The 19,449-nt window shown below is 35.7% G+C and overlaps 4 protein-coding genes across 23 annotated transcripts; 3 read left to right on the top strand and 1 right to left on the bottom strand.

The window, feature by feature from the left end:
- The first annotated feature begins 4,148 nt into the window (after positions 1-4,148).
- LOC110933157 (uncharacterized mitochondrial protein AtMg00810-like) lies at positions 4,149-5,321 on the top strand. Its single transcript, XM_022176391.1, has one exon. The coding sequence runs from the start codon at positions 4,149-4,151 to the stop codon at positions 5,319-5,321; it is 1,173 nt and encodes a 390-aa protein (XP_022032083.1).
- Positions 5,322-6,749: 1,428 nt separating this feature from the next.
- On the top strand, positions 6,750-11,528 carry LOC118491390 (monooxygenase 1-like). Of its 2 annotated transcripts, none has more exons than XM_035989139.1 (3): positions 6,750-6,988; positions 9,578-9,625; positions 10,922-11,528. In XM_035989139.1, exons 1-3 carry the CDS (start codon positions 6,771-6,773, stop codon positions 10,923-10,925), a joined length of 270 nt encoding a protein of 89 aa, XP_035845032.1. In that variant the 5' UTR covers positions 6,750-6,770; the 3' UTR covers positions 10,926-11,528. The 2 variants fall into 2 exon arrangements, with proteins under 2 accessions (XP_035845032.1, XP_035845033.1); XM_035989140.1 differs by having other exon boundaries at positions 10,946-11,528.
- LOC110936048 (structural maintenance of chromosomes protein 3) lies at positions 11,126-16,586 on the bottom strand. Of its 19 annotated transcripts, none has more exons than XR_004891567.1 (10): positions 16,380-16,564; positions 14,801-14,892; positions 14,637-14,739; positions 13,946-14,043; positions 13,735-13,866; positions 13,079-13,253; positions 12,773-12,935; positions 12,474-12,573; positions 11,956-12,092; positions 11,126-11,878 (listed from the first exon to the last, which is right to left on the bottom strand). XR_004891567.1 is itself a non-coding variant. In XM_022178400.2 (5 exons), the coding sequence occupies exons 2-5, from the start codon at positions 12,783-12,785 to the stop codon at positions 11,644-11,646; spliced, it is 510 nt and encodes a 169-aa protein (XP_022034092.1). In that variant the 5' UTR covers positions 12,786-12,935; positions 13,079-13,253; the 3' UTR covers positions 11,126-11,643. The 19 variants fall into 19 exon arrangements, 2 of the variants coding, with proteins under 2 accessions (XP_022034092.1, XP_022034093.1); XR_004891570.1 differs by having other exon boundaries at positions 13,018-13,253; XR_004891574.1 differs by having other exon boundaries at positions 13,079-13,866; positions 13,953-14,043; positions 14,801-14,903; positions 16,380-16,586.
- Positions 16,587-17,077: 491 nt separating this feature from the next.
- Positions 17,078-18,853, top strand: LOC110936047 (monooxygenase 1). The gene is made up of 3 exons (XM_022178399.2): positions 17,078-17,741; positions 17,842-18,070; positions 18,297-18,853. Exons 2-3 carry the CDS (start codon positions 17,908-17,910, stop codon positions 18,818-18,820), a joined length of 687 nt encoding a protein of 228 aa, XP_022034091.2. The 5' UTR covers positions 17,078-17,741; positions 17,842-17,907; the 3' UTR covers positions 18,821-18,853.
- Positions 18,854-19,449: the final 596 nt, after the last annotated feature.

Below are 19,449 nucleotides of genomic sequence, written 5' to 3' on the forward strand. Positions count from 1 at the left end.
ATCTTGGGCCCCTTACCCAATCCTTGTGGCCGGCCCATTAATAACCAAAAGTCTCAGTTCATGAATTTGATGTACATCTAGGTGATCAAACAACAATTAAAGCATGCAATTCAAAGGAGCAAATAAGTCATGCAAATCCTAAAACAATAAACATTCAGACTGTTTACACTTTATTCAATTACTATAACAAGCTCCCTGTCATAATTATATTAACTAACATGTCTCAACATTCCTGTTCGATTCATACGCACATATTACTTGATGACACCCAATATTAGTTAGGATCAAACGCCAAATCGATTTCGACAATCATAAGCAATCAATCAAGATTAACAACTATCTAATTAACACCCTAAATCAATACCAAACCATCAAGTTTATAAACACACACCATCGGATATCACCATCTACATTGCACGAATCACAGTTTCCTTTTATATTTCTCCATATTAATTCATATGAGTTCTAATCCATGCTTTAATCAAATTACGTTATATCATGCCGAATTCATATTATTATCATTCACAGTTTATTATCATACGAAAAGGAACAATCAAACCCTATTACATCTAACCACTAGCTGGTTGTTTTAATCACCACAAGAGACTTTCACATCCATTAGGGTAATATACAAATTATCAAACCTTCATTATCATGCACAGTAATCGTTAACAATTGCACACATAGCCGAGATTAACCACATACCTAAATATGATTTCTAACAGAATTCAATACCCCTTTGCGTCCATATGTGCTAACCAACAACATACACATAATCACGTATCAACCACCTAATATACGTATCAAATAAGAACACTGACCTAGAGATGAGTTGCCTCGAGGGGGGGAGGGGTCTGCCATCGCAATATATTGAGAGAGGTAGGGTTTCTTGTTTGAGTTTATTATTCAGTAATAATAGGATACGTAACATGATATATGTTTTAAATAATCAAGGTTTAGTGGCCGAACTGGGCCTGAGCCCATATGATTTGGGCTGCCGCAATACTTGGACAAAGCAGCCATTATTATGTGCAAAAGTGGCGGTTTGGGTTTAATATACATGGGCCGGAATTATTGTGAGAGGGTTGCGACCTTAGGCCCAAGTGTGTGGCTCGGGTCTGAGGTGCGGCCCATTAACGTTACACATCGGCTATTAACATCTAACAATTTCGGTTCTTAAACTTTCACATCAACCAAATATAACCATACATCAAATCATTCATATATCGCACGCCATTAAAAGCAAATAATTATTTAAGCAGTTCATTACCCACACATCAAGCATCGAAGGAACTAGAGAAGTATTGAAAACACAGGTTGTCACAGATACGCCTAATGCGTCTAATAGGCGCCAATCATGCCAACATTAATTGTAATTATTGTAATGTAATTATTGTATTTATCATCTCCAAAAATAGGAGATTTCCTGTAACTATTTATATGGTTTATTGTTAATGAAAGAGGCAAGAGATTAATCTCAATATTCTACATGGTATCAACCCTAAGATCCTAAACCACCTTCCTCCTTGTTCGGCCACCCTTCTGCCGCCTCTAAACCTCCGCTCATCATCCCTCTTTCACCGACTTACAACCGTTACTCTCCTCCCTTCCCTTTAATGGCCGATACCAAATTACACCCTGCTGTCACGGTGTCAAACATTAAAAACTTCGTTTACGTTACCCTCAACAATGAAGCCGCTGACTACAACATGTGGTCAGAACTCTTCCGCATTCATTGCACGGCTTTCCTAGTAGCCGACCACCTTGAACCCCGTCCAACCAAGGCTGTCTCCTCCTCCACAGACAAACAAACAACCCCTCCTTCTTCGACCGACTCATGGGAACGCCTTGATGCCATAGTTCTTCAATGGATCTATGGCACCATCTCTCCGGGTCTTCTGAAAACCATTATCAAAAAGGGCACCGCTGCGTATGACGCCTGGGTGGCGATTAAAAATCTCTTCCAAGACAACAAAGCTACCCGTGCCCTCTACCTGAAACAGCAATTCGCCAACACTCGCCTTGAAAACTTCTCTTCCATGCATGAATATTGTCAAACCATCAAAGTTTTAGCTGACCAACTCAACAATGTTGATGCCCTTGTTGATGAACAAGATCTGGTCCTACAAACTATCGTTGGGCTTACTGAGCAATATGAGACAGTGGGTACCATTCTCCAAAATACTAAGCCATTACTCTCCTTCGTTGAGGATCGTTCTCAACTTTGCATGAACGAAACAACCAAAGCCAATCAAGCCCTTCACTCCGCCAACAAAGCCGCCACCGCCCTTCATGTTCACAGCCAATCCTCTCCTGCTATACCCACACCCGCCTCCCAAACCAACTCGGACCCCATGCGTGGACGGCCCAAGACCCGCGGTCGCGGAAAGGGCCGCTTTCCATCTAATCAGTCCAGCAGGCCCAGATCACAAACTACCCAATATCCACAGCCCAATCATCCCTACATCAACTTTCCAAATAATTGGGCCTCTACCCAATGGGTCGCCCTCCTCAACAACCAAAACCGCTTCAGCCCACAACAAACCAACCCACCATGTCCCTACCCTTCCACCCTACGGTCCAACACCTCACAAGGAATTCTCGGCCCCCACCCTGCTCAGGCCCACGTGGCTACCTACAGTCCAACACCAACGGATATTGCACAGGCGCTCTACACACTCTCTATGAGTCAACCCACGGATCCGATTGGATACATGGATACTGGCGCAACAGGACATATGGAGCAACCAGGTATAACCTCACCGTCTGTTTTTAATTCTTGCACTAATAAACAAATAATTGTTGGCAATGGCACCTCTATTCCTGTTGTTGGACAAGGCAACAAAACCTTACCACCACCCTTTCCACCCTTTAAATTGAACAATATACTTTATGCCCCTAACCTTATCAAAAACCTCATATCTGTCCGTCGACTAACGACTGACAACCTTCTTTCCATTGAATTTGACCCTTTTGGTTTTCTTGTGAAGGACCTCAAGACCAAGGAACCTATCCTATGATGCAATAGCTAGGGAGACCTCTACCCCCTCACCACCAACTTCATCAAATCTCATAAATTTCTATCTCCCACCACTCTCCTCTACAATGTCCTCCCCGTCTACACACACCTTCGTGTGTTTGGCTGCCTTTGCTACCCAATAACTCCTTCCACCACCATTCACAAACTAACTAACCGTTCCAAACCTTGTGTCTTTCTCGGTTATCCGACCAATCATCACGGGTATAAATGTTTTGATCTCTCCACAAATCAAATGTTTATTTCCCGCCATGTTCAGTTTGAAGAGTCCATCTACCCCTTTGCCATTCAGCAACCAACCACCACTCACTGGTACAACTTCCTCGACCATCCGTTTCACCCTCTCCTGTGGAACACCATCGGGTCCTCCTCGGCACTCGCACCCCCTACCGAACAGCCACCTCAACCACTTGGCCCAACTGACCACTCCCCCACCATTCACACTACATCTGGCCCACTACCTCCCCCCGACCCAATACACGTAACGCCTCCCCTCTGGACCAACACGCACCTGGTCCACCCACAACAACAAACCAACCACCCCACTGGCCCACCGACTAACCCCGGCCCAACAACAACCCCATTCGCCTCCCCTACGAACCACCAACCAAACACGCCACCTCCTTCCCCACCACCACCCGCTCCCACACAAGGCCGCACCATGCGCACTAGAGCAATGGACGGCATCCACAAACCTAAACAACTCTTCAACCTTAACACTACTTCCATTGTCCCTATCCCCAAAACTCCACATCTTGCCTTGTCCACACCCGAATGGTCCAATGCCATGCACAACGAGTTTAGTGCACTTATTAAAAATGAGACTTGGGAGTTAGTACCTCGTCGCCCCAACATGAACATCATCCGTTGCATGTGGCTATTTAAACACAAATTTTGTTCTGATGGCACTTTAGAAAGATACAAAGCAAGGTTGGTGTGTGATGGTCGTAGCCAACAAGTTGGCATTGATTGTGGTGAAACATTCAGTCCAGTGGTCAAGCCCACTACCATTCGGACCATTCTTACTTTGGCCCTCTCTCAGTCTTGGCCCATACATCAATTGGATGTAACCAATGCTTTCTTACACGGTCACTTATAGGAAACCGTCTATATGGATCAACCCATGAGGTTTCGCCATCATGACTACCCTGACAATGTTTGCCGCCTCAAAAAGTCCCTCTATGGCCTCAAACAAGCTCCTAGGGCCTGGTATCAACGGTTTACTGATTTTGTTGTTCAACATGGGTTCACACAGTGCAAGTCGGATAATTCTTTATTTATCTATCATCATGGGACGGATGTCGCCTACCTTCTTATCTATGTTGACGACATCATCCTCACCACCTCCTCTGATCATTTGCGCCAGAAGCTTATGACCATCTTGGCCGGCGAGTTTGCAATGAAAGACTTGGGGCCTCTCTCTTATTTTTTGGGCATCTCGGTTGTTCGGACGGGTAACACTTTATTTCTTTCTCTGCGGTCCTACACTAAGGACATTATTCACCGTGCAGGGATGGATGCCTGCAAACCTGCGGCTACCCCTGTGGACACCCAGAGTAAATTATCCAGTGACCCGGACTCCCCTTACGATGATTCCACTACTTACAGGAGTCTAGCTGGTGCTTTGCAGTACCTTACATTCACCCGGCCTGACATCACTTACGCAGTACAGCAGATTTGTATGCATATGCACTCTCCCTGTCTGGCTCATTGGAACGCTCTCAAACGTATCATTCGCTACTTACAGGGTACCATGGATTATGGTCTTCACTTGTCATCCTCGTCTGCTCTTCCTATCCGCGCCTACACAGATGCAGACTGGGCCGGTTGCCCTGAAACGAGACGATCCACGTCTGGCTATTGTGTTTATCTTGGGGATAATCTCGTTTCCTGGTCCTCTAAACGTCAGTCCACTATTGCTCGATCCAGTGCTGAAGCCGAGTACCGGGGAGTGGCCAATGTTGTAGCAGAAATATGTTGGCTCCATAATTTGCTTCTTGAACTACACCGGCCCCTATCCAAAGCATCCCTGGTCTACTGTGATAATGTGAGTGCCATTTATTTATCGGGGAACCCGGTTCAACATCAACGAACCAAACACATTGAGCTAGACATACACTTTGTCCGAGAACACGTTCAAAAGGGTTTAGTTCGCGTGCTGCATATGCCATCTCACTTCCAAATTGCGGATATCTTCACCAAAGGGCTGCCCCGGGTTCTATTTGACGATTTCAGATCTAGTCTCAGCATCCGTTCTCCTCCCGCTTCGACTGCGGGGGTGTAATAGGCGCCAATCATGCCAGCATTAATTGTAATTATTGTAATATAATTATTGTATTTATCATCTCCAAAAATAGGAGATTTCTTGTAACTATTTATATGGTTTATTGTTAATGAAAGAGACAAGAGATTAATCTCAATATTCTACAGTGTCCAATTGTTTAAATGGAGAAATGGTTTGAGGAATTTATAGTGCAATCGAAACACTGCTGGATTATGCCACGTTTCTTTTGTGACCAGCACATAGGACACGTGGTTTGAATTATGATGCATGGCTTGTAAAAGCCTCCCAAGCAGGTGTATATGAAAGCATGCTTCCACTTTTCATTTCATTTACCTATTAATAGATATTTTATATCCTTACATTTATAAAGGTGTTGTACAGTAACTTGCTTTTTGATTTTTTTTTTGTCTTTTTGTTTTACCTTTTGATTTTTTTGCCTTTTTTATTTTTGTATTTTTATATACTTATACCTTTCAATTTTCAGCGTTAACACTTACAACCCGTTAAATTTTTAAGAACTTTGTAATCGAGTTTTACGTGCTTATTTTATGTATGTGTTGGCATAAATTCAAATTATTTTACGTTTAGACATAAATTTTTCTCAGAAATGAGTTATATCAAATATAATATGTTTTATACTTATTATTATATACGTTTTTCAATTGTTCTATGTTTTGATGCAATTTTTTTTCTTCTGAAAATGAGTCGGGTCAAATATAATATATTTTCTTGCTTATTTTTTATGTATGTTTTCCATTATTCTACGTTTTGACGTGAATTTTATTCGGAAACGAGTTGGGTCAAATATAATACGTTTTCACTAGACGGTATAAATTCGAGTCACTTTACGTCCGACACCACGTCATAAATGTTTTCTTATGTGCTTATTTTTATGCACGTGTTAGTATAAAGTCAAGTTGGTCTACGTATTGACGTACATTACAATTAGCAAGTTGTGTGAATAGTTTTCATCCTATTTGTTTTTTTTTTTTTTTGTGCTTTCTTGATTTTTTCGACTTTATTTTTTTTACTTTTCTTTATATTTAGTGTTTTAATTTAAGGTTCCTTTTTCATTAAAGTTATATTTAAGATAGAGTTTATATTAATGAATTTAAATCAATTTGTCTCGCTATTCAATTTAAATTTATTTTTATGTTTTTTTTTTTTTTGTGGATGTAAGACATGTTTTATATTCTTTTAAGCATATTTCTTTCGGTTTTTATACAGAACCAAAATAGATATCGACTTAAACCCCGCTGCAAAGCGTGGGTAATCTTACTAGTTAATATTAATTCTCTTCCACTTTCTTTCTTTCAATTAGTTTATATTTTTTTGTGGAGGGGCCAGCATTCTAATTTTATGGTGACATAATATATATAATCTAACTGCTACCCACTAATGGATTTAGTTAAAAAATAAACACTTACCCTCACTAAGAAATAAATCACGATGTGTGACGAAGAAGTGGTGATAATAGGGGCAGGGATCAGTGGGCTAGCGACAGCCCTCGCTCTTCACAAGAAAGGGATCAAAAGCGTAGTAATGGAGAGATCAGAAACTCTAAGGAATGATGGATCAGCAATCGGAATCCGGCCAAATGGGTGGCGAGCCCTGAATCAGCTTGGCGTCGCGGATATCCTTCGTCGCACTTCTATCCCTTTACAAAGGTCCCTCATATTTTTCCCTCCTTTTGCTAATAGTTAGTTTTCAAAATCCATTGCAACTATGTGAAGAAGCTCTATATGATGGATAATACGCAGCAGTAATTAGAACATCAAAACAAATAAGAAATTCACATGTGAACAAAATTCAAACAAAATAAGAATAAAACTAAACTGATCAAATACATTCTTTTTAACAAAAAAAAATTTATACTTAAATACCACGTAACCTTACACTAAGTCATGGATAACTAATTAAATTCATAATTAGCGATTAATAAGTTCAAGTTAAAAGGTTATACATAATTGAGTCAAAGAGGATTATGAGTGATCCAATTAGAACATATCTTAAAGAAAGAAGGCACCTAACTAGAGAGATGGACAGGTTCTAAATTTAAAGATAAGTTAAATGCTATTTTAGTCCTTATGGTTTGAGTCATTTTGTCAGTTTAGTCTAAAGGTTTCATTTTTCACCTGTTGGTCCAAAAAGGTTTCACCGTTGCCATTTTAGTCCATTAGGTTAACTTCATCCATTTTTTCTGTTAACAAGAAAGGAAATTCGGTCATTTATATGTGATTCTATTAACAAGAAGGGCAATTCGGCCATATAAAATAACCGAATTACCTTTCTGGTTAACAGAAAAAATAGATGAAGTTAACCCATTGGACTAAAATGGCAACGGTGAAACCTTTGTAGACCCATAGGTGAAAAATGAAACATTTGTACTAAACTGGTAAAATGACCAAAACTATAGGGACTAAAATGGCATTTAACTATTTAAAGATTAAAGAATTTGAAATTTCTTTTCTTTTTTTCAACTAAATCTAACTACTATAATACTTGTCATCATATTAGGCCATCACTTATAGATAATTATTATTTTAATTTAATCTTTTCTAATTAATTATAGATAATCCTCCTACAAAATATAATTTATCTTATATTATAGATAATTCTCCTACTAAATATTATTAGTTTAATATCTTATGAATAATTATTATTTAGTTTAATCTCCTTCTCATTTATAATATTCTTTATTTGAATTAATTATATTTGAATGCTTTGTTTAGTTTGGTATAAAATAAATTTTACAAAACTTAAAATAAAATTAACTAATATTATTTATCATTTATACATTTACGGAGTTTTAAATAAAGGGTTAAATTTATTGAGACTTCGTTAACAAATTTTGCAACAACAGAATAATCTATTTTTATCACGAAAAAGAAACTTTGTATTAATATATTAAATATTTTTATTTTCACTGTATAAAATTACATTTACTCGACCCATGTAACAATGAGGTTTTTTAAGATATAACTTTTTATTATTTGACATATAAAATTAGATTTACTCAATTCGTACAATACACGAGGTTTTTTAAGGATATATATTTTTTTATTATTTAGTACAGAAAATTACATTTATTAAAACCGTGTAATGCGCATATTTTTAAAGATGTATTTTTTTTTGTTTGATATATAAAATTACATTTATTCAACCCGTGTAATAAATGAGGTTTAAAGATGTATTATTTTATTATTTGATAAACATTAATATTACATTTATTTAACCCGTGTAATACACGTGGTTTTAAAGATATAACTTTTTTATTTTGTATATAAAATTACATTTATTCAACATGTACAATATGGTTCTTATAGATATAATTTTTTGTTATTTAATATATAAAATTATGTTTATTCAACCCGTACAATAAATGAGGTTTTAAAGATATGTTGTTTTATTATTTAGTATATAAAATTTATTTATTCAACCACGTGTAATACACGGGGTTATAACCTACTTCATAATATAACAGCACGTTAAAAGTTGAATGGTTTTTAAAGGGACGGATCTAGGGGTGTTTTGGGGGTTCCTGGGAACCCCCTCGATTTGGAAAAAATAGTGGAAATCTCGTATGATTTGGAAAAAATTAGTGAGAATCTACCAAAAGGAACCCAGTAAAAAATGTTCTTGGATCCGCCACTGTTTTTAAGTGGTAATTTCAGACATGACGACACAGAAAATAATTAAGTTTTGAATTGAACGCAAATAGGTTGAGTTTTCAATTCATATGTATAAGTCTTTTAATAAACGTACCATGTTTAAGTTTTATTAAAATGAAAAAGTTTGCACAGATCAATAATTGGTATATTGAAGTGGTTTTTAAAAGTATTCTTGAATATTTATATCCTGTAAAGTGTTTTTGAAGGCTTGAAAAGAGTAGATAAAAGATGTATGTGTTGTATATAGGTTTGAAGGTTTTACAATGTATTCGGGTTATGGGTTGTATATAGGTTAGAGGGTTTTACATGTATTCGGGTTAATATTGATATGTTTAACATGGATGATTATATTGGTTTTTTTGGGTTCATTTACGGTAAGCAATTAACCGTTACCGAACTGACTAACATTATTAACACCCATTATAACAAATCTAATTTAAAAGAATATTTTTTCTATTTTTTTGTTTAAATTAAAAAATCATTTACGAATTTTGTAACATCATGTTTGTCACTTATTTGGTATATATATCATCAATAATGAGTCAATGATGCTAACATGTGATGGTACTTCTTGTCTTTGTATAGAGAAAGGGTCGTATCGCTTGATGGAGGGAAACAACAAGACATCTTATTGTAAGTTTTTATAAGCTTAGATGACTTAACGAATGACATATTCGAAGTTGTTTTTTTGGTTAACTTGTTATATATTTAGAATTTAATAATGTGAAAATAGTGTAGAATTGCGTTTGCTTATGTAGATCCACATGTTTTGTTTTTTATTCAAATTTGTCAATATAATAATTTAGATTTTTTTGAAAGGTGAATTTCTTTAATCCTTGTCGTCTGTAGGAGTTGAACCCAAGACCTTTCCATTCCTAACCTAGGTGTTTTAAAGTCTTTGCCTTTGCCAATGGACTACCACCCCATTGATATATAAATAATAATTTAGATGACAACTGCTTTTTTGATAAACTATCATATAGTTGTAGTATTATATTCATGGGTTAAGATAGACTGAATCAATCAATTTTTATATATTTTTGGATCAACTCATTTGTATGTTAAATATTTTAGTTTAATAGGGAATGATTTTTTGTATGTTCAATCTTAACTCTTAAGTTTTATTATAAAATACATTTAATTTATAATATAAAACATATTTTTATTAAAAACGGGTTAAAAGGTCAAATGATAAAACTCATTTGTATGATAAAACTTAAGAGTTAAATATTTTTGGTGACCATTGAAATTATCTGATCTGAAAGTAACTACACGTCTCTCAGATCATCTGTGGAAATCTCTGTTTCTCCAACATTGTAGCGTTTTAAATTCTATTTTTTTTTTGTGTTACTCAAACATATATTATGCTGATTTTTCGATTCAATACTTCTAACTAAAAATCAACTCGTTTTAATTGATTTGAGTAAGAAAAATTATAGGCTAAGCCACCGAAAAAAAGAACCAAGGGACTTAATTATTAAAATCATGAAAGCGTAACACTCTGGCACATCCAATCTACAAGCGTGAATTTTGTAACACATTTAGCCAAATGAGTCGTGTTTGTGTCAACCTAACAAATTAACGATTGACCTTTTAACCCCTTTTTTTTATAAAAATATGTTTTATATAATAAATTAAATGTATTTTATGATAAAACTTAAGAGTTAACACTACAAGAAATTTAGTGCTTTACCAACACAAAGTATGCGTGGGAAAAAGCATATAGAGTGTTGGTAGTTGTCTTTACCTACACATAAATTAAGTGTAATGATGTGTAGACTCGTGACTGTGGATATAGGCCATTACCCACACATAAGTTATGTGTAGGTATATAGCAAGCTATACCTACACATATATGTGTGGCTAAAAGTCATTTATATGTGTGGTTAAAAGTAAAACAATTTGTTTAGAAGGCATTTGACATGGCAGGTGACGTGGCATCTGACATGGCAGGTGATGTGGCATCCGACGTGGCAAGTGACATGGCATCTGACGTGGCAGATGACGTGGCATGAATATATGTGTAAGTAAAGGTAATCTTATATGTAGGTAAAAGTAATATTATGTGTAGGTAAATGTTAAAGATGTGTTGGTATTGATCTTAATATGTGTTGAAACAAATGTAAACTAAAAGGCAGTAAAATCATACATAATGTCATAAACGTCACCATTGATTAATACATGAAACAAAGTGCCAATTTGATTAATACATGAAACAAATGTAAACTACAAGGCAATAAAATCATAAATAATCAAAAGGCTTGCCAAGTTAACAAGAGAATCAAGAGTTGGATCTTGACCATTGTCAACCGGCAAGCACACCTGCACCAGCCACAGCTCTGAGAATGTTAGCACCTCCACCCTTGAACAATGATTTGACACCTTCCTTTTTCACGATTTGGTTGAACGCGTCAAATATGTTCTAGTACTTGACGGCTTCCCCAGATGTCATCATCATTCTTCTTCGCACTGTGTCAATCGGGTACGAGGCTAGACCAGTTCCGTTTGTGATCAACCAACCGAGCGCAAAGCTAGCCGAGCCGAGCCAGTTCGGTTTAAAACCAAGCCGAGCCTGAGCTTAGATTTTCAGCTCGGTTTCAAATCTGAGCCGAGCTAGCTCGGTTTATAATCTAGTCGAGCCCGAGCATGCCCTAGCTCGTCTCGGCTCGGCTCACGAACAGCCCTAGAGAAAATGCTTGATGATAACTGTGGGAATATTTCAGTTTCTTAAGAAGAGGAATGGCATCAGAAGTTGGTGGATAAGTGACATAAGGAGCCTTAACCCTGTTAAGGGGTATAAATGTAACTCTACCAACTTTCTCTCCACTAAGGTGTCGATTTACTTGAGTTGATATTTCATCACTTTCAACCACAACATGGAATAAGCTGCACAGACAAACATATAAATGTATAGAAAGAAGCAGGCAATTATGAAAACCAGTACGTCAAAAGACTATGTAAACCTGTTTCCAACGGTCACTTCAACAGCAGTAAATAAGTTTTCATCACATTCAAGCAACTCAATAATTGAACCATACACTCCGGAAATGTTGTACTCCCTGCAGATTCTCCAAATACAATTGATTCCCCTTCTTATGTCCTGTTGATATCACCATATGAGTAAATGAGATAAAACTTAGGATATGTATCTAGGTATACGTACACGTGAAGATACATCTCCATATTAGTATACAAGTATATATGTCCGAACATATGTGTATGCAGATACTTAATGGGGTTCAATAGTTCAAAGCAGGAGTTCTAAAACACTGATAGAAGTATGTTCACATACATATGTAGTGAATACAAGTACTTCTTCATATATGGATATGTGTCTAGGTAAATCAATGTACATCAGTACATGTATATCATCTATCAACACCTACATGTATGTAACAACATTCACACCTCCTAGAAGCTAAAATAGATTTAAGAGAATAAAGCTGATGCATAAAATTTGTATGATCGGATATAAACATACCCTAGGAGTAGCATGATCTAAGGCTTTTTCTGCCTTCACAACTTCAGCTTTAAAACGCACAATTTCAGCATTAACTGCACTTTCTGTCCCCCACAATAACCTACATAAGTAATGACCTTCAGTGTCTGGTGCAATAAATCGAACCATGAGATGCAAAATTAGGACAGAACTGTACAACCAAACCGGAACCAGTATAATCAGTTCTGGTTATTGCAAAAATCATGTTCTTCGTTCAGACCAATATAGTTACATTGCACACCTCTAAATTGATAAATTAATAGAAAAAAATGCAGGTGTACTTTCGCTTATCATGAAGTTCGTCCCTCTTTGCCTTTTGCCGATTAAAACCTTTTCGATAACCTGATATTCTAGCTTCCAAAGCAGCTATCTCTGCTTCACGACCTTTGACATGTGTTTGTGCTGCCAAATCTCTTTCAAGTTTACTATATTATCATTCAGTTCCTATAATGTACAAGAAAACCAAACATGATTTAGTGACCGTAAAAGACTAAATATATATGTCTTTAATTTCATATTCCATTACCTTATCTATTCATTCATAATCCAATGCTTGAATGTCTATATTTAAACAATACAATGATTACCTGCTTCTCATTTAAAGACAGAAGCTTTTCATACTTATCAATATCTTTTTGAAGCCATTAATCACGCGCAGCTTTAGAGTGAAACTGGGTCGCACGCCCTTGTTTCTGATAGCTCAGCTGCTTTTCCAGCAACTTAATTCACAATCCAACTCGCAAAATTGTCCCACTCGCTTTGCTTTCCCCCCCCCCCCCCCCACACACACACACACATATTATGTATTCAGCCATCTTTCAAAGGATATAGGTAAATCACATTTGTAGCAAGATATAAAGGAAGATAAAAAGATGTGCCAACTTTGTCAATAAAGTTAGCATGTTAAGAAGTGACTGCATTGCATTGGCACCATTTGAAGCCTTCTTTTAGAAAAGAAAACAAATACAAGACAGAAGAGGAATAAAAAAAACATGTATGTAAACTTAAAATTTATAGTGTCCTCTAACGATTCCTAACTTATAATTACATAAAGAAAAAAAAAACTTATATCAATGCCGCATTAAACTTTCTACTCTGATAGAGCCGCAAAAACCTCCTTTCTAGTTTATTTTAAGTTTAGTTAATGTTAATTTCGCATTGTTAAGGATGATAGCATCGATCGGACAAAGTAGACGTGCTGGAAGAAAAAAAAAAGTAAACGTGTGGAAAGCAGAAAACATACGTGGTTTAGGAGATTGAATCACCAGTTTTTCATGATGGATGAAAATTCCAGAAGAAAGGAGAGAATAGAGATCCTTCAAGTTGCTTGTGTTGGTTAATAGAAACTTTGACATACCAATTATCTTCTTGTAATCTACAAAAGCATTAAAAAAATTCAAAATTTCCATTTGCAATGGTTTTTTAAGTTTGTCTCAAAGCAATAAAAAACTTACTATTGACCTATGGATCGACCACGAGGTTGCTTGCAGCACCGCTGCCATTCACCATTGCAGCCATCGCAGCATGTTGCCATCCACCATCCCATCTTTAGCTGTAAAAGTAATATAACTCAACATTATCATTTGCTAATTATATCGACTATGTGGCTGCTCGGGCATGGCTGCTTCTTTTGGTTGACCAACAAAACTTCTCATCCATTTATCTATTTTTAAATATAGTTAATTAACTAGAGTGTTCCGATAGCTTTCGAGAGACCCCAATGATAAGAACTCAGTGACGACTTGATGAAACATGCAAAAACAATAATATTAGTTTATTACTATAATAATAATAATAATAATAATAATAATAATAATAATAATAATAATAATAATAACATGAATATTTGAATGAATGCCTTTAGAAGATCGTAATAATAAGATTATATTTTGAAAAAACTAACATGTTTGACCTGTCCTTGTTTATTTAATTTTTACATTTCACCTAAATTTGAGATAAACACATCCATCCTAATTGACCTATTTGGAACTAAGTGAACCCCAGACTACCGCTACTGCTAGTGTATGATTAGAAGATGTAATATTTAATCCAAATTTGTTGGTTGATATCTAAGATAGCTTAGCTTGAATAAACGACATCATCAAAAGAACAGTGGTAACATTAAAATAAAGCCTAAAAACTTACATGGAAACTTAAGTTTAGAAAAATAAAAGTTGAGGAAATCCCCAGTGCTCATGACTCCAAATGCACCAAATTCCAATCCAAAAAAGCCCCTAATTTTGACGAGCTGTGTGTAGAAAAGATTAGATACAAGTGATGAAAGTAGAAATTATTAAGTAATCGATTACCTGATGACCAAAGGAAAATATAGAGCCGTTTTTTGTTCAACGAATCCAATTTCTTCAACGATCTGGTACAAGCATTTTATCGAACACCTGAGCTGCACATGCACTGCAAATATAGTAGTTTTAAAACTCAAATATTTAATTGCTAGTTATATTAAAAAAACAAAAAAACCGCTATTATCGCTACAACCCTAATAGCGAGCCTAGACCTATACGCTATGTAGTGCGCTATAGCGATCACTACGCTCGCTATTGACAACTATGGTTTATCTAGGTTATTTTCTCAGATTTGGAAATACCTATCAAACATATAATTTCCTATCAGGATTATCTCGTATGTTTTGGTCGGTTCTAGTATGGTAAAATACCCTTTAAAAGTCCCAAACTTGCGCCATACTGCATAGTGATGTTACCGAAATTGAAGTAAATTCAAAATCTAATACTATACCCATTATGTTAGGTAGGCTATGGTACCGTACCGTTAAAAGTACCGGTACCGTACCGTTAAAAGTACCGGTACTGTACTGCATAGCGCAGACAACCGAAATTGAGTTAAAGTCAAAACCAAACACGGGTATCTTTAGTCGGTATGGTACCATTAAAAGTACCAATACCATTAAAAGAACATATAACACTGTTTTTCTAAAAAAATGTTGAAGATTTAATCTGAAAACCAATTTTGAATGTAAGATAGATATATAAAAAGGAAATATGATTGATTAAAATATAATGTATGTTTCAGATATTTGTTCCATACTATGTTTGACTAAAACCTATAAAAAACACAATGCATTTAGCATCTATTAATACCCAGAAAAACATTTGAAACATGAAAGAATCCTTGATTCCATGTTTGGCAACAATCACCGGTTGCAAATATAGATTAGCACGGTACCCGTTCGGTACGGAAAGTACCGGAACCAAAAAACGGGGAAAATTGGTACCGGTACCGAATATACCGGTTCGTTACCGGTCCCTATACAGTACCGGTATTTACTTTACCCGTAAATATCGGTACCGTACCGGTACCGAAAAACGGGAAAAATAGGAACATGTACTGGTACTGAATATACCCGGTACGGTTCGGTACCCGCACCCGGTACCAAATGCTCATCCCTAGTTTCAAAGATCGATACCAGTCCAACAAAATCAAAATTCATATCAGATTCTTTCAATCACTGATCAAAACTGATCGTACCAAGAACTCAGATTCCCAATTCCAATATATAAACCTACCCATAATCTTGTATAAATGTAAACCTATAAAATCAAGATATGACCTACATAAACTTGAATATTTTAGTAAAATCAAACACCCTCCAAAAAACAATCGCATAATAATTCAGAAGTTGGAGTCTTTAAGTGGATTGAGTCGCCATTAATTCAATAATCGCATAATAATTCCAATATCTAGGGTTTATCTAAGTAGCAATTAAAAATCCACACAAGAAATCTTGAAAAGAGCAAGATTTAATTCATTTGATTAACTGTTAAATTTAGGCTTGTTGAAGTGTACATCATTTGAAATTAAATTTTTGGAAAGGCATAGGATAAAAAAGTCATGGGAAATCAAGAATCATACCATGGAATGGTGAAGCAACAAAACCCTAATATATGGAGCAGACAGGTCGATGGTTGTGTTCTTTGATTTAGACCTAGAATGGTGTATAGGGAGGTTGATATCTTTCTTCAAGTAAAACTGGATTGAAACCCTAATATGGGGAGAGGTCGGTTATGTGAAACGTGGATAATGTATGATGGCGCGCTGGATAAAAAATTAGAAATAACCCGCTCAAATTTCACCGGTCGCAAATACGGTGGCAATTCAGCCACATCATTTTTTTTTTTCAGATGATTTGGCGACATTATTTTATAAATTATCATTTTTTCTCACGAATTTGCAATAAAAAATAAATGGTCACAGAATTTTTGACCAGTTAGCTACCATGCCATGTCAAATACGCTTAATTTACTTCGTCGTGGAAAATTGATGGCTAAATTTACTATGGTTTTTTTTGGGTAAATTTTGGTAACAATTGCCCAATTTTGTAGTAGTATGTGTAGATATTTGTTTTGCCACATCATCAAAAAATATATATTTACTTATTTTATATATATCTAATATCTACACATATTGTACATTTAAAAATGTGTAGCCATTTAATTTGCCACGTCATTTTTAAAAAATAAAATAAATACATATTAACTTAGTTTATCTACGTATTTTTTAAAAAAAAAATTATGTGTTGGCAAACATAATCATTTACCTACACATATATTAGGTTTTTACATATGTGTAGATAATTTACCTACAAATGAAGAAAATTTGCCACATGTGTAGGTAATTTAATATTTAATTGATTGCCAATTTTGGGGGGAAATTTTCCCACCAACACCAAGTGTGGCTAAAATCCATTACCAACACATATTAAGTGTTAATCATTTATTAAAATATATTATCAACCATTACCCACACATATACAAACATGTGTAGGTAAATACCCACACATTTACATGTGTAGGTAAATTATGTGTGGGTAAACACCCTAATTTCTTGTAGTGTAAAATTGAAATTAACACAAGGTTATATAATTAAACTGTAATTATTATACCGACATTTTTACCTTTTTATTGCAAAATTGTCACCTTAAATTATTATTGATATGCAATATAAATTAAAATAAAAAAAAATCAGGTTGACAGGATTTTATCTTTGTCATCTAAAAAAACTTGAAGGGCTAATCTTTTTATTGTTTGTGTATTGAGGTATCATTGTGTTGGTGAAACACGTTGCTTGCGAAGGAAGGATATTATAGACACTCTTTATGCTGCACTTCCACCCACCATCGTTAAGTTTAGTTGCGAACTTGAATCTATAGAATTAGACCCATTTACTACTAAACCAATTCTTAGGTTCATTGATGGAAACACAATTAGTACAAAGGTATTAAACATATGTCCATATATCAGATCAATGTTGTTGGCCAATTATGCAAGTTACTGCATGATTTCATTAAAATAACTATACTTCTTGGTTGTTGTAGGTTGTAATTGGTTGTGATGGTGGCAAGTCGATTGTTGCTAAATTCCTTAACCTCAAGCCTACAAAGATGTTCCCGATATTTGCAGTTAGAGGCTTAACTAACTACCCACATGGTCATCCCTTCGGTCGTGAGTTTACTAGGTTTAAGAAAGATGGCATGCTTGTGGGTAGATTACCGATCGACAATAACATGATTTATTGGTTCTCTGCGCAGCCATACATTCCTAAAGGTCCTTTATCATCATGAAAACATGTCGAAAATTAAATATTATTGATCAATAATATATAGAAGTACAATGAGAATAATTAGAAAGGAAACTTGATCAAATATAATATACTAATTATGGTATATGTTATACAATAAACCCTAACTAATATATTTTGTCTGATATATCTCACTAACATTCCCTTCAATGGTTACAATGGCTTATTTCATTTTATAACTATGATAAACAGATGAAAGAATTTGGAAAAATCCTGAGGTAATACGGCAATACACCATGGAGTTGCTAAGCAACTATCCCCAAGAAATTCAAGAAATGGCTCAAAATGTAGAGATGAACTCATTGTCTTTTACGCACTTAAGATATCGTCACCCATGGGACTTGCTAATGGGGACATTTTTCAAAGAAACGGTGGTGGTTGTTGGCGATGCTATGCATGTCATGGGTCCCTTTTTGGGACAAGGTGGGTCTGCAGCTCTAGAAGACGCGGTTGTATTAGCTAGAAATATGGCTCAAGTAGGTTTAAACCATGTTGAGAGCGGAAGTAAAGTCATTGTCCATAGAGTTGGGAAAGCATTTGACCAGTTTGTAAGACAACGAAGGATCAGAGTAGTTCGACTATCACTGCAAGCTTACCTTATTGGCACGTTGTTGGTTTCTTCTTCGCGTCTAAAGAGGATATTATGGATCATGTTATTATTTCTTCTATTTCCAAACCAGAATAGTCATATGGATTATGATTGTGGTGATCTTTGATGCGTTCCAAGATATTTATACTTGTTTCATGAATATATTATAGTATTGGCCACTTACTAAACAACATCGGTTTCGGTACCGGTTAATATTTTTTGTTGTTTTTTTTTCTGATAACTGATACCGTAAGGCTACCGTACTGTATTGAACAAAACGGGTGCCCATATTGATATTCATTTATCAACGCAGACACATTTGTATTGTAGCGGTACTGTAACAAAATGAACCGATATCGATCCAATGCCTACAGTCACGCACCATCACAATGCGCAGACAAATAACTTGAAATGTTAATAAAATAAATAAAGATAGATACGGATCTAGAATTTCTTTAAAAGTTAAACGTACGCAAGTTCTTACTAAAATATCAAGTTAAATAATAGATTAAGTACTACTAAAAATTAAAAAGCAAATACTTAAATTTATCATTGTTGATAAACTTTATGTGGACGCGACTCGGTTTGGTTCGACTCGATTCGGTTAGGTTCTGCTCTAGACCGACGTCGCGACATTCCTCCGTCGTGCGCCCCAGAGTTCGACACGCGAAGCACGAGGAGACGCGAACCATTTACCGCATGACACATCACCATGACATCACCATGATGATGTCGTAGGATGAATTACATAACTTA

This window comes from Helianthus annuus, chromosome 4 (assembly GCF_002127325.2).
Source record: "Helianthus annuus cultivar XRQ/B chromosome 4, HanXRQr2.0-SUNRISE, whole genome shotgun sequence".
In the NCBI taxonomy this organism is placed as follows: domain Eukaryota; kingdom Viridiplantae; phylum Streptophyta; class Magnoliopsida; order Asterales; family Asteraceae; genus Helianthus; species Helianthus annuus.

Coding starts and splice junctions, on each gene's coding strand:
- LOC110936048 (XM_022178400.2), bottom strand. Junction 12,093..12,473: donor TAGATCATGCTACTCCTAGG/GTATGTTTATAT, acceptor TGATATCAACAG/GACATAAGAAGGGGAATCAA. Junction 11,879..11,955: donor GAAGTGACCGTTGGAAACAG/GTTTACATAGTC, acceptor TTGTCTGTGCAG/CTTATTCCATGTTGTGGTTG.
- LOC110933157 (XM_022176391.1), top strand. CDS start 4,149: ATGGATCAACCCATGAGGTTTCGCCATCATGACTACCCTGACAATGTT.
- LOC118491390 (XM_035989139.1), top strand. CDS start 6,771: ATGTGTGACGAAGAAGTGGTGATAATAGGGGCAGGGATCAGTGGGCTA. Junction 6,989..9,577: donor ACTTCTATCCCTTTACAAAG/GTCCCTCATATT, acceptor GTCTTTGTATAG/AGAAAGGGTCGTATCGCTTG.
- LOC110936047 (XM_022178399.2), top strand. CDS start 17,908: ATGTTCCCGATATTTGCAGTTAGAGGCTTAACTAACTACCCACATGGT. Junction 18,071..18,296: donor GCAGCCATACATTCCTAAAG/GTCCTTTATCAT, acceptor TATGATAAACAG/ATGAAAGAATTTGGAAAAAT.